This window comes from Triticum aestivum, chromosome 3D, assembly GCF_018294505.1.
Source record: "Triticum aestivum cultivar Chinese Spring chromosome 3D, IWGSC CS RefSeq v2.1, whole genome shotgun sequence".
In the NCBI taxonomy this organism is placed as follows: domain Eukaryota; kingdom Viridiplantae; phylum Streptophyta; class Magnoliopsida; order Poales; family Poaceae; genus Triticum; species Triticum aestivum.
This window is the reverse complement of record NC_057802.1, coordinates 110,718,007-110,730,509: the sequence shown is the minus strand read 5'-3', so window position 1 is coordinate 110,730,509 and position 12,503 is coordinate 110,718,007. Positions and strand designations below refer to the sequence as shown.

General features: G+C 52.0%; 1 protein-coding gene across 1 annotated transcript; it reads left to right on the top strand.

Annotated features, from left to right (window-relative positions):
* The first annotated feature begins 1,500 nt into the window (after nt 1–1,500).
* LOC123077737 (GDSL esterase/lipase At5g45910) lies at nt 1,501–5,295 on the top strand. Its single transcript, XM_044500052.1, has 5 exons — nt 1,501–1,940; nt 2,072–2,287; nt 2,375–2,523; nt 2,628–2,901; nt 4,899–5,295. The coding sequence occupies exons 1-5, from the start codon at nt 1,697–1,699 to the stop codon at nt 5,132–5,134; spliced, it is 1,119 nt and encodes a 372-aa protein (XP_044355987.1). The 5' UTR covers nt 1,501–1,696; the 3' UTR covers nt 5,135–5,295.
* The last annotated feature ends 7,208 nt before the right edge of the window (nt 5,296–12,503 follow it).

The following is a 12,503-nucleotide window of genomic DNA, read 5'->3' as shown; positions in this document are numbered from 1 at the left end:
AGGCGGGCGAGGAGAAGCAGTGAAGACCTGAGGACGGGAGTCCTTTGTAGTTAGGGCACGATCGGCCCATTGGAGCATCGAGCGAACCTCGGAGAAGGAGGGACGCGGACGCATCATAGGGATGAAGGAGGCCTGCTTCTCGAACCGCTTGCTGAGGCCAACGAGGAGGACGTTGATGAGCTGGCGATCGTCGATCGGATCACCAAGTTCGCGGAGTTCATCCGCGATCGCCTTGAGGCGTTGGCAGTAGACGCCGACTGATGAATCACCTTGCACCGTATTTCGAAGCTCGGTGTGAAGATTGTTGGCGCGAGCGTCGAGTTGTCCTGGAAGAGCTGATGAAGGGCCGCCCGTAGATCGTCGGCGGAGGCACCGTCACAATGGACGAGATTGAAGATCTTTGTGGAGACTCGCATGTAGATCCATTGAATAATGGCGAGATCATTCTTGACCCATTGCGGATCATGAAGTTGAGGTAGAGAGTCGTCGGCAACGTAAGAGCGGAGATTGCATCGCCCAAGGTGGACGTCGAAGAGGTGACGCCAATGGTAATAGTTGTGAGCAGCAAGGTCTAGGGTTATGGGGATGTAGCGGCTAATATCGGAGATGGTGTCAGTGAAGGAGATGGAAGGGGGCATTGGTGGGAGTAAAGCTAGAGTAGAGGTAGAGGCGGAGGAGGCCGTGGCCGCAGCGACCTTGGCGGCAACGATGGTGGCGCGCCGCTCGAAGTAGCCGGGCGGTGGCGGGGCTGGCGGGTTAGCCATATCCTAAGATCGAAAATCTGATACCCTGTAGAATTGTATTGAATAATTGTTGATGCAATATTGTGCCAGTATAAGAGGTATATATATAAGAGTCAAGCCGCACCTGACCTAGCCCTATTACAAATTGAGTAGGAGTTCTAATCTTATTACAAGTTGTATTCTAACAAGAACATCTTCGGTAATTGTATTTGGCTCCTAGGTGCATATGCACCCATTATCGAAATACACATTTCGAAAAGTAAAAAAATTCGGAATAAAAATACTGCATGTATATCCGGACATTTTATGTGCGTGCACAAGGTTTCGGTGAAAAACGATATTTTTTGTGGCTTGTGTAAAAAAGACAATTTCTGATGCTTCATTCTAACTATTCACGAGGCATTTCTTTATCTTTTTACACAAGCCACAAAAAACGTCATTTTTCACGAAAACCTTGTGCACACACATAAAATGTCCGAATATACATGCGGGATTTTTGTTTGAAATTTTTCCATTTTTCAAAATATGTATTTTGATAATGTGTGCATAGGCACCTAGGAGCCAAAACACCGTTCTCGAACGTCTTGGAGATTATTCGCTCAAGCAAAAGAAAAGAAGAACAGCTTGGAGACTATTGACCTTGCTGGCTGGCTAGAGTATTCCATCGCGCTCATGTCCTGACTAAATCATTCGGCCCCACTCTCTCCCCGGAACCCAAGACTTGATCAAACTATTGAACCAGCCAATACTGTCGCACTTTGATCAAAAGATCCTTCCATTACTTTAAGCACCACCACCGTACGTACACACAGCCGGAGACCATCTCCGCGCAAGGATTTAAACGGGCGAGCCGATCGAGCAAAGGCATTAAAGCTCGGACAGGTCTCCGCCGGTACGTGACGCCAACCTCGCGGGAAGCGCAAGCACAATCCGGCGTCTGCGCGCGTGCCATCATGATGATGAGGCGCCAGTTATCGGTCTGCGTCCTCCTCCTGCTCCTGCTCGCGGGGCAGCAGGCGGCGGCCAAGAAGTACGCCGCCATCTTCAACTTCGGGGACTCCCTGGTGGACGCCGGCAACCTCGTCGTGGACGGCATCCCGGAGTACCTCGCCACGGCCAAGCTGCCCTACGGCATGACCTACTTCGGGTACCCCACCGGCCGCTGCTCCGACGGCCGCCTCGTCGTCGACTTCATCGGTAATTGATCGATTGACTAAGCTGGATGATCATCATCAGTTTCTCTCGTCTTGGTTAGTCTCAGCTCAGCTAGCATTAGCAGACGTCATTTTCTCAACTGTGTTTCGGTTGTCTTTTGCGCGCATGAGCAGCGCAGGAGCTGGGGCTGCCGCTGCTGCCGCCGTCGAAGGCGCGCAACGCCACGTTCCACCACGGCGCCAACTTCGCCATCACCGGCGCCACGGCGCTGGACACCAGCTACTTCGTGGCGAAGGGGCTGGGCAAGACGGTGTGGAACTCCGGCTCCCTGCACACCCAGATCAAGTGGCTGCAGGAGATGAAGCCCAAAATCTGCAGCTCCCCCGAAGGTTGGTTGGTCACCGATCCATACATGCATCTCAATTAGTTACTTGAACGTGTAAGCTGATGTGCATGCATTGGCTTGGTCTGATCAGAGTGCAGGGGCCTGTTCCGGCGGTCGCTGTTCATCGTGGGCGAGTTCGGCGGCAACGACTACAACTCGCCGCTCTTCGCGTTCCGCCCGCTGGAGGAGGTGCACGAGTTCGTGGGGGACGTCGTCAACTCCATCGGCGAGGGAATCGAGGTAATTAAGCGCGCATGCATCCACGTGAGTCCCCGGCCGCCGGCCTGCCGTTCAATTATAAAAATCTCATTGCCGGCCGGCGCGCTCGACGATCGATCGTGCAGAAGCTGATCGCGGAGGGCGCCGTGGACCTGGTGGTGCCCGGGGTGCTGCCGATCGGCTGCTTCCCGGTGTACCTGTCCATCTTCCGGAAGCAGCCGGAGATGTACGGCGGCAAGAGCGGGTGCATCAAGGACCTCAACACGCTGTCGTGGGTGCACAACGTGGCGCTGCAGCGCAAGATCGTGGAGCTCCGGAAGAAGCACGCCGACGTGCGCATCATGTACGCCGACTACTACACGCCCACCATCCAGTTCGTCCTCCACGCCGAGAAATGGGGTGAGTCAACCGTCCCTCTCTCCTCCCTCTGTCTCCCGCCGTGGTTTTGTCTTGGTTGTCTGTCGTTTCATCTGTCTCAGTTCCTCTCCGGCATGGTCACGGCGGTTTGCTGCTTGGTAGTCACGGAGTAGTTCGGTTCGTTTCGGCAACGTGGACGGGCGCTGACATGCTGGGCCCACCACCTGTCCACGTCACCTTTTTTTGAAGTCAAAAAAAGGGGACATAAATAACTTTCACTTTTATTCCAGAAAACTCATCAAAAATCCTAACAAAAGCCAGAGCTTGAATTTTGCAAAGGAATTTGAATCAACGACGCCACATGAATAATTAGTCATGAGGTGGCGTGAATCGTGACCACCACAAGCATGGGAGGGGAGCTGGGGAAGGGACGAACGGGAGAACAAAAGAATCAACGGGGTGACGGGAGCGCGCATGCATTTCCGGGCGAACAATCCAAACCAGTGGTTGGCCCGAACGCTCCTATTTTTGAGAGGTTTCGTGAGCAAACGCACAAAGACCACGGACCCTTCTCGTGAACGGGATGCGAGGATAAATTTCCCTGAAAAAGAAGCTTCGCTGTCTAGCTACTTGCATTGGCCGGCATGGCATGGCTCGTCAACATTGCAACCGATTAAGAAACGTGGCCGGGTACTCGATCCCACCGATTCTAATTTCGTAGGCGCGTACGTGATGCATGACGAGGTTGATGTGACACCTAACTAAACGACCGATGACATATCTAGCCAATCGATCAATGGAACCCCACCCCCATACTAGTACTACATTCTTTTGCCCTGAATGTTTGAAGTGCCATTTATGTGCTCAATTTATCCGGGCAAAGTTTTGAGAAAAAAATCAGTCGAAACCGCGTATATAAAAATTACCACTCCTAGTACAAGAACTGTCTTGGCATGAGTATCTCTTTCTAGTTTATTTGGTTACACATGGTAGAGACGGCTAAGCCGAAACCGTAGTGTATATAAAAAAAAATACCTGCTAGTTTTACTATTGTATTCCGAAGTCTCACTGGCGCCTTGGTTGCTGATCCATGTGAGCCGTAGAGCATTGACCTGTTGATGATCAACTGATAGAAGTTGTATAACATGGGCGGCTAGCAATTTGGGATTTAACTGAGGCAATTGGAATGTTGGGGTTTTTATGCTGGACTCGAGTGTCATCAGTAGAAAAGGATGAAAACAAATGCATAGAATCGGCCGGCCCTGACGATACTTTAAAAGTCATTAACACTTCTTAGAAGTTTAAACATAACTAGGGAATACAAACTACGATCATCAGAAGTACAAAAGCAAAACAACACATGTAGCTGTGTGGTTACACCTGTATTTGGGGCCATCCGCTTGGCATATTCAGCTTGTCTGTACTGTACATTTGGAGAGGCCGGCTCCCCCCTATCGTTTTCGCCCCCCTAACCAAGTAATCATACAGCAATCAGGCACAGTCAAGCATGCATTATTCGCCCAACTTGGTCTTGGTTCTAGTACATGGTAGTATCACAGATATGTGTGCACATCAGTTTAATTTCTAATAAGGAGAAAACGACCGCTCGATATAATTAATTATGAGTAGATTCAGTCCAACAGGCCGATTATTTCTTTGATGATGGAAGCAATTGGGCAGGCAGGCAGCTGGTGTGCCGCTGTGCACAGATTCCTCACGGCATTCATTTTCAATGCTGAAATTGTGATGACCCTGAAAATGTTGCTAAAATATGTATACTCCATGCCCGGTCAATTTGGAATAGCGCTGCTTAATTAGTGGAAGGCGTGTTCCGCAATGCTCTCTGTCTGGTCCATTTTAGTTGCCTCTCCCACGAAAGAGCAGGCAAAAGGGAGGGTGTCCGAGAAGTATGACGCACGTTGTGATCCGGGCAATCCGGGTTGGAATCGGACAACGCATTCTAGACATTTGTCTATCTTATCTATCTATCTGTATAAGCGACCATAATAATAATAGTTGTGATGGATGCTTGGTTGCAGGGATGCTGAGGCAGAAGCCGAGGGCGTGCTGCGGGGCGCCGGGCGTGGGGGTGTACAACTTCAACCTGACGTCCAAGTGCGGGGAGCCGGGAGCGTACGCGTGCGACGACCCGTCCAACCACTGGAGCTGGGACGGCATCCACCTCACGGAGGCCTCCTACGGCCACATCGCCAGGGGCTGGCTCTACGGGCCCTTCGCCGACCCACCCATCGTCGGCAACCGGAACCTCGAGTAGTACTGTAGCAGCAGTGGTACAGGGCTTGTTTTTGCGTACATGCCACCTGCACATGGGTTTTACTACTGTATGTAGAGAAAGAAAGGAAAACAAGTCAAAGAACACACATGCCTTGTGCAGATTAATTGATTGTTAATTAATTGGTTCTGTTTGCGAATTTATTCCTTATTTAACATTTGATGAAAAGGGCATAAATATGGGCCGCTGCTACACGTAAACCGGTAGATGGCAGGGATTTTTAAACCGCCTTGACAGCCGTTGATTTACGTTGATTAGGGCCGCTTGATCTCTGGAGTCTAGACCATCACTTCCATCCCAAATACCCCTATATCTCTCCCGCAGCGACTCTACCCAGCCATCGGGTATATGCATATTCGTTTCCCAAGTTGCGGCAGCCCCGTCACCGGTCATATCACAGGAAAACACGACGAGCTCACCATGCACGGCCACGGCTGCACACCCGGGGTGCAACAATGACGCTGCTGCGACCATCCTTGAAACACCGGCAATGCTCCGGCAGCCCCGCAATGCTCCAACGAAACACCGGCCGGTGATCTTCGTTGCAGCACCGGTGATGCTCCGACGGCCCGAACGATGCTCCATTGCAGCAATGGTTGTCGTGGTTCTAAGTCTGACAGTAGAATGGGGGGTAGGGATGTAGAGGCAAGATCCTAGCTATGGAGAAGTTGTACGCATGAGTTTTACGAGTTCAGGCCCTTCTCGGAGGAAGTAACAGCCCTACGTCTCGGAGCCCGGAGGCGGTCGACTGGATTATATGCGTGTGTGTTACATGGGGTGCCAACCTTTGTGCATGTGGAGGGGGTGGCTTATATAGAGTGCGCCCGCACTCTGGCCAGCCCACGTTACAAGGGATTTAAGGTACATCAAGAGGGGGGCGTTACTGGTAACTTCCGTAATAAAGTGTTATAAATGGCTATTAAGTCTAGGAGTTAATGCTCAACCGTTGCTGTGTAGAGTGACTTTAGGTCTTCTGTCCATCGAGTGTTTCTTGTTACAGTCGAGTGATCTTGACTCCTCCGAGTGGAAATGTTTCTGGTCGAGTGGGTGATGGTACCCCTCGAATGCTTCTGGCTTTAGAGTGATGTCCTTGGGGAAGGTATTTAGGTCAGGCCTGTGACCCTATCCTAGGTACATGTCCTCATCATTAGCCCCCGAATGGATCAGGGTTTGAGTGGAGAAGGAGTTGAAAATACTTCCGACTCATTTTTCGCGCTTCGGGTGTGTCTTGTTTTGGATCAACGAACCGAGGTGGTGACACCAACTTCTTTTTCAGTCGCCTTGATCCATTCCTGGTTTTGTCGAGTGAACTTTTGCTGGAAGAGGTCCGAGTGCTAATGTGGTGGAGATCTTCCGTCTGACAAGTTGTTCTGCTGCCCGCGGATCTCGCGGGATTCGAATTTCGGGAAGCGCGCGGGGCGGAGGAGGCCGCAGTAATCGGGCTGGATAAGGCAAGGCCGCCTCGATTCCCGCGCCGCCTTTTTTGCCACGTATCACGCGCGCGACTGTTGCGGGATTTGATAAGATTGCCCGGGCCTACAGGTCAGTCACTCGGAAGCAACCCCATATAAGGCGCCGGACCGGGGTTTTTGAACAGTGCGTCCTCATTCTTCTTCTCCCTTCTCAGTTTCCCCCACTGCGCCTGCTCCTGCCCAAGCGCCACCGCTTAGTTCGAGCTCCGCCCGCGGCGATGGGGAAAGAAAAAACGGTGGCTCTGGAGCGCGCGAAGAAGGCGACGGCGAAGGCGAAGGGGAAAAAGTCCAGCCGGGGCGGATCCTCGTCGCGGTCCGGTTTGCCGCGCGGCTGGATCCAGGGCGACTGGATCCGGTCGACGATCAGCCAGGACGACCTCGACGATCTGGCGGAGGAGGGGCTGATTCCTCACGGATCGGCGCGGCTCCCGGAGGATGAGACCGAACCTCGACCGCGGGAGGGTGAGTGCGTCCTCCTTGCCACTCACATCGACCGTGGATTTTCTCTGCCTCCGCATCCTTTTTTCCGGGCTTTCTTGAATTTCTTTGGAGCACAACTTCATCACTTTTCCCCCAACACCATCATATATCTTGCTGCTTTCGTGTCTCTGTGCGAAAACTTCTTGGGTTGTCGACCACACTGGGGTCTCTTCAAGCACATTTTCACGTGTCGCTCCCAGTCGGTCAAAAAGGCTAACCCGAGTGACGAGAGGACTCAGGTGATCCAGATGTGTGGGGGTCTTGGGATTCAGATGAGGGGTAAGAGCTCTTTCCCAGCCATAACTCTTCCTGAGTCAGTACGAGGATGGCAGTCGACCTGGTTTTACTGCAAAGACCAGCCGACTCCAGGTCAGTCGACTGGACTTCCTCCTTTTTCTATGGCTCGCGTAGAGAAGCCCTCCGCCTTGAAAGTGACTCCAGGGGAGAAAGCGGAGGTGAAAGTGCTGGTTGAGCGAGTGGTCTATCTCATCCGTGAGGGTGTAACTGGAATGGATCTGCTGGAAGTCTTCCTCAGACGACGCATTCAGCCACTTCAAGCCCGCGACCATCCGATGTGGATGTATTCGGGCATTGAAGATTCCACTCGGGTGCACCCAGAAGAAGTCGACGAGGATACGGTGGAGAAGTGGTTGAGGAGTATCACTGGCAACAAGGATAACCCCAGAGGAGCCAGGAGAATCCCTCCACTTGACCAATCCTACGAACCAGACAAGGTCCGATTCTGAATTACCGAGTGTCATCTTGATTTAACATGCAACTGTTTATGCTTCACCGACTGACTTTGTCTTGCTTGTTTTCTTCTAGGCCCTTACTGAAATGTATTCGATGCCCAACGGAGAGCAGGAGCAGGACCCGGAGGGGGAGGCAAGCGGAGGTGAAAGCGGCGAGTGGCATTCCGACGGAGAGGGGGACGAGGAGAGCGACGACCCGAGTGACGAAGAAGAGGTCGACTCTCCTCCCCGCAGGGAAAGGCGATCCAAACTTACTCACGACCCGGCGAGCGCCCGTGACAAGGCGACCGTTCAGACCGGGCAGTCGTCAAAGCGTCCTCGGACGTCCTCTCCGGCACCAACTGAAAAAGCTCCAAAGCAGTCCAAGGTTGTAGTGCAGAAGACTCGGAAGGCGCTGCCGAGAATCAAAATTGACGTTCCTGTTGCTTCTGCGTGAGTGTTCTTCTTTCGCTTTTACTCGACGTTCTGTGCTGTTTATTTTTCCCTTGGTTTGACCGAATGAATCTTGAAACTGGCAGTGCCGCTACCTCTGGGACCTCTGCTTATAAGAACGAGGATGAGGAAATGGAAGATGCGGTGACCTCCAATCCGGGTACAATCCTCGTGATTTTGTCTTCGATTTGTCGATTGAACTGTGCTATATCCAATCGGGTGATGAAACTTTGGCGACTGATCTTTTTACAGCCCTCAACGTCATTGACCTCCCCGACGACGACGAGGACGAGCCACAGAGGCCCTTGGGGAGAAGAAACAGGAAAACGTCCGCTGGCAAGACGCTTCAATCGACACCGGTGGCGGAACCGGTAATTCAGGACGCCGGCGATGCCAATCGGACTTCCGTCTCCTTCGCCATACCGCTGTCGAGTGCTCGGCCTTCCTCGTCAGCTGCACAGACTCCCACCGATCCACCTTCACTTTTTGCTACACATCACGTCCCAGAGGACCAAGTGGGTGCTGCAAAAGAGGCTATACGCCAGGCGGGCATTATGATGGAGAAGATGAAGATGGTGCGGGAAGCCAGCCAAGCTGCTTATGATGCCAGCTCCGCTCTCCAGAGCAACGTCCAGGTTAGTAGATCGTCGACTGACTCTTCTGGCTTGTTCTGTTAGGATATGGTACCTGAAAACTTTCTTTCCAAGAATCTTTGCATCTGTCTGCGCCTTGCATCTGTACACCCACTGGGTGTTTTGATTTGTCACTGAACAGATTCGCACTTTGAGCTGATAATGTTGTTGTCAATTGAATCTTTTGACCAGTGGGGGCACGCTGAGTGCACCCACTGGGTGTAGTCCCCGAGACCATAATTGACTGCGGGCAGTCGACTATGGTCTGAGCATCAGAATTTGAATTTCTTCACTCGGTCTGGTCGGGCCATGTCGAGTGGAACTTTGAACCAGTGGGGGCACGCTGAGTGCACCCACTGGGTGTAGATCTTTTGACCAGTGGGGGCACGCTGAGTGCACCCACTGGGTGTAGTCCCCGAGACCATAATTGACTGCGGGCAGTCGGCTATGGTCTGAGCATCAGAATTTGAATTTCTTCACTCGGTCTGGTCGGGCCATGTCGAGTGGAACTTTGAATCAGTGGTTTTTTTTTTGCACTCGTGCTGGACAGGCCTTGTCGAGTGTAAACTGAACCAGTGGGGGCACGCTAAGTGCACCCACTGGGTGTAGTCCCCGAGACTACTGTTGGATGTTTGATTCGGCAGTAGTCTTAGAATTTGTTGGCTTTATCCTTTTACCTCTCCGAAAACCATCTTTCACCAGTCGACTGACCTGTTCTTTGGTTGCAGAAATCTTGTGATCTTGGAGCTCGTTTTGCTGACCTGGAGAAGCAGCAGATTCAGCTCAACCTCGATCTGGAGCTGGCCAAGACAGAACTGCAGAAAGCCAAGGATGACGCCGCTGGTAAGGAAGACCTGTCGACTGAGTTTTCCCTGAACCGGATTTCATTCTGCTTTTTCTGAATCCAACATTATTTCTTTCAGAGAAACTGAACCAAGCTCTGGCGAAAAAGGATCAAGATCTGGCGGCCGCGCAGAAAAAAGCTGATGAGAAAACCGCGCTCGCTGAACAGAAGTTGGCTTCAGTCGGCAAATTGGAGGAAGAAAACTCCAGGCTGAAAACTGCCCTTGACGAAGCCAATAAGGAAGCGACTCGCCTGAAGAAGGACAAGGAAAATCTGAACGAGAAGATGGAAGGTATTGCCCGCAGGAGGAACGATCTGGAGAATTATCTGGGAAGCCTTGCTAAGAAGTTGTTCGTCATGCTTGAAGGTGTTTCCTTTGATCCGACTGGTTTGTTCTTGTCGACTCGACATATGATCATTGGCTTACCCTTGAATTGTGTATGCAGAGTTTTGCCGGGACTTCGAGGAAGAGACCGGGCGAATTGAACCAAGCTTGGACCCCATCAACTCTCCAGTGAAGGATGAAGCTGCCATGAACGTGCTCCGACTGGAATCCCGCATCACTGGTGTTGTCGATTATCTCGCCCGACTGAAAGTCGCGATGTCGCGGATTGACACAGCTCTCTGGCCCATGGCAACACTTCAGAATGACCTCGAGTCTATGATGGCTCGGCTCAATGAAGCTCCCAGTCGAATTCAAGAATGGAAGAAGTCTTCTGCCCGGTGCGGCGCTGATGTGGCTCTATCTCTGGTTCGCGTCCACTGTCGAGAAGCTCGGGAAGAGAAGCTGGCGGCGATTAAAGTTGCTAACACCAAAAGGCACGACTTCCAGTCCTTCATGGAGACTTTCATTGCTGCTGCCACTCGGATTGCTGACGGGATCGACCTGGACGAATTCGTCGAGCCTGCCAGCCCTCCTCCTGCGGAGTGAACAAACTTTTATGCTCTGCCTTAAATTTGCCTCGGAATGCCGAGTGATTTTGTAACCGTTAAACTCCTTCGGGCTGAATGCCCGAGTACTTTGATCCGTGGTCTTGAACTTTAGGATTTATCTGAACTTGACTTATCTCTGAATATGCTTGTATTTGTCTTCGAGTGGAATTTGTTCTTCACACGGAACAATCTTTGTGCTTCAGATGCAGCTCTGAGGTTGATGCTGCAGTCGACCCGCACCTCGTCGCCCTTGCGGATAAGGGTGGAGCGCACGTTGTACTTATGGCGCAGCTCCGGAGGAGAAGGTTGCAGTCGACCTGCACCTCGTCGTCCTTGCGCATAGGGATGGAGCGCACGTTGTACTTGTGGCACAGCTCTGAAAAGAAGGTTGCAGCCGACCTGCACCTCGTCGTCCTTGCGAATGGGGATGGACTTCGAACTTAGGCGAGTACTAGACTGCAGCTAAGCCAACGAGTGGGAGGGTTGCTCACCACTCGGTAGGATTTTTCGAACTTAGGCGAGTACTGGACTGCAGCTAAGCCCCCGAGTGGGAGGGTTGCTCACCACTTGGTAGGAATTTTCAAACTTAGGCGAGCACTAAACTACAGCTAAGCCCCCGAGTGGGAGGGTTGCTCACCACTCGGTAGGATTTTTCAAACTTAGGCGAGTACTGGACTGCAGCTAAGCCCCCGAGTGGGAGGGTTGCTCACCACTCGGTAGGATTTTTCAAACTTAGGCGAGTACTGGACTGCAGCTAAGCCCCCGAGTGAGAGGGTTGCTCACCACTCGGTAGGATTTTTCAAACTTAGGCGAGTACTGGACTGCAGCTAAGCCCCCGAGTGAGAGGGTTGCTCACCACTCGGTAGGATTTTTCAAACTTAGGCGAGTACTGGACTGCAGCTAAGCCCTCGAGTGAGAGGGTTGCTCACCACTCGGTAGGATTTTTCAAACTTAGGCGAGTACTGGACTGCAGCTAAGCCCCCGAGTGAGAGGCTTGCTCACCACTCGGTAGGATTTTTCAAACTTAGGCGAGTACTGGACTGCAGCTAAGCCCCCGAGTGAGAGGGTTGCTCACCACTCGGTAGGATTTTTCAAACTTAGGCGAGTACTGGACTGCAGCTAAGCCCCCGAGTGAGAGGCTTGCTCATCACTCGGTAGGATTTTTCAAACTTAGGCGAGTACTGGACTGCAGCTAAGCCCCCGAGTGAGAGGCTTGCTCACCACTCGGTAGGATTTTTCAAACTTAGGCGAGTACTGGACTGCAGCTAAGCCCCCGAGTGAGAGGCTTGCTCACCACTCGGTAGGATTTTTCAAACTTAGGCGAGTACTGGACTGCAGCTAAGCCCCCGAGTGAGAGGCTTGCTCACCACTCGGTAGGATTTTTCAAACTTAGGCGAAACGGATTCGCGGCTAAGCCCCCGAGTGAGAGGCTTGCTCATCACTCGGTAGGATTTTTCAAACTTAGGCGAAACGGATTCGCGGCAAAGTCACCCACTGGGGGATTTCAGACGCAAACAAAAGCAACAACAACCATTTAGGAAGACTGTAAAGCTCTTGTCTTTGATGAACAAACTACAAAGGTATTTCTTATTACATCTCATCCGAATGAGTACTTAAGTATAAAGGGGCGGAGCAGCTCCGCGTTCCAAGCCCGTGGCTCGTCTTTCTGATGCTCGACATTGTAAAGATGGTATGCTCCATTGTGGAGAACTCTGGTGACAATGAAGGGACCTTCCCAAGCAGGGGCGAGCTTGTGTGGTTTCTGCTGATCCACTCGAAGAACCAAGTCTCCCTCTTGAAAGGCTC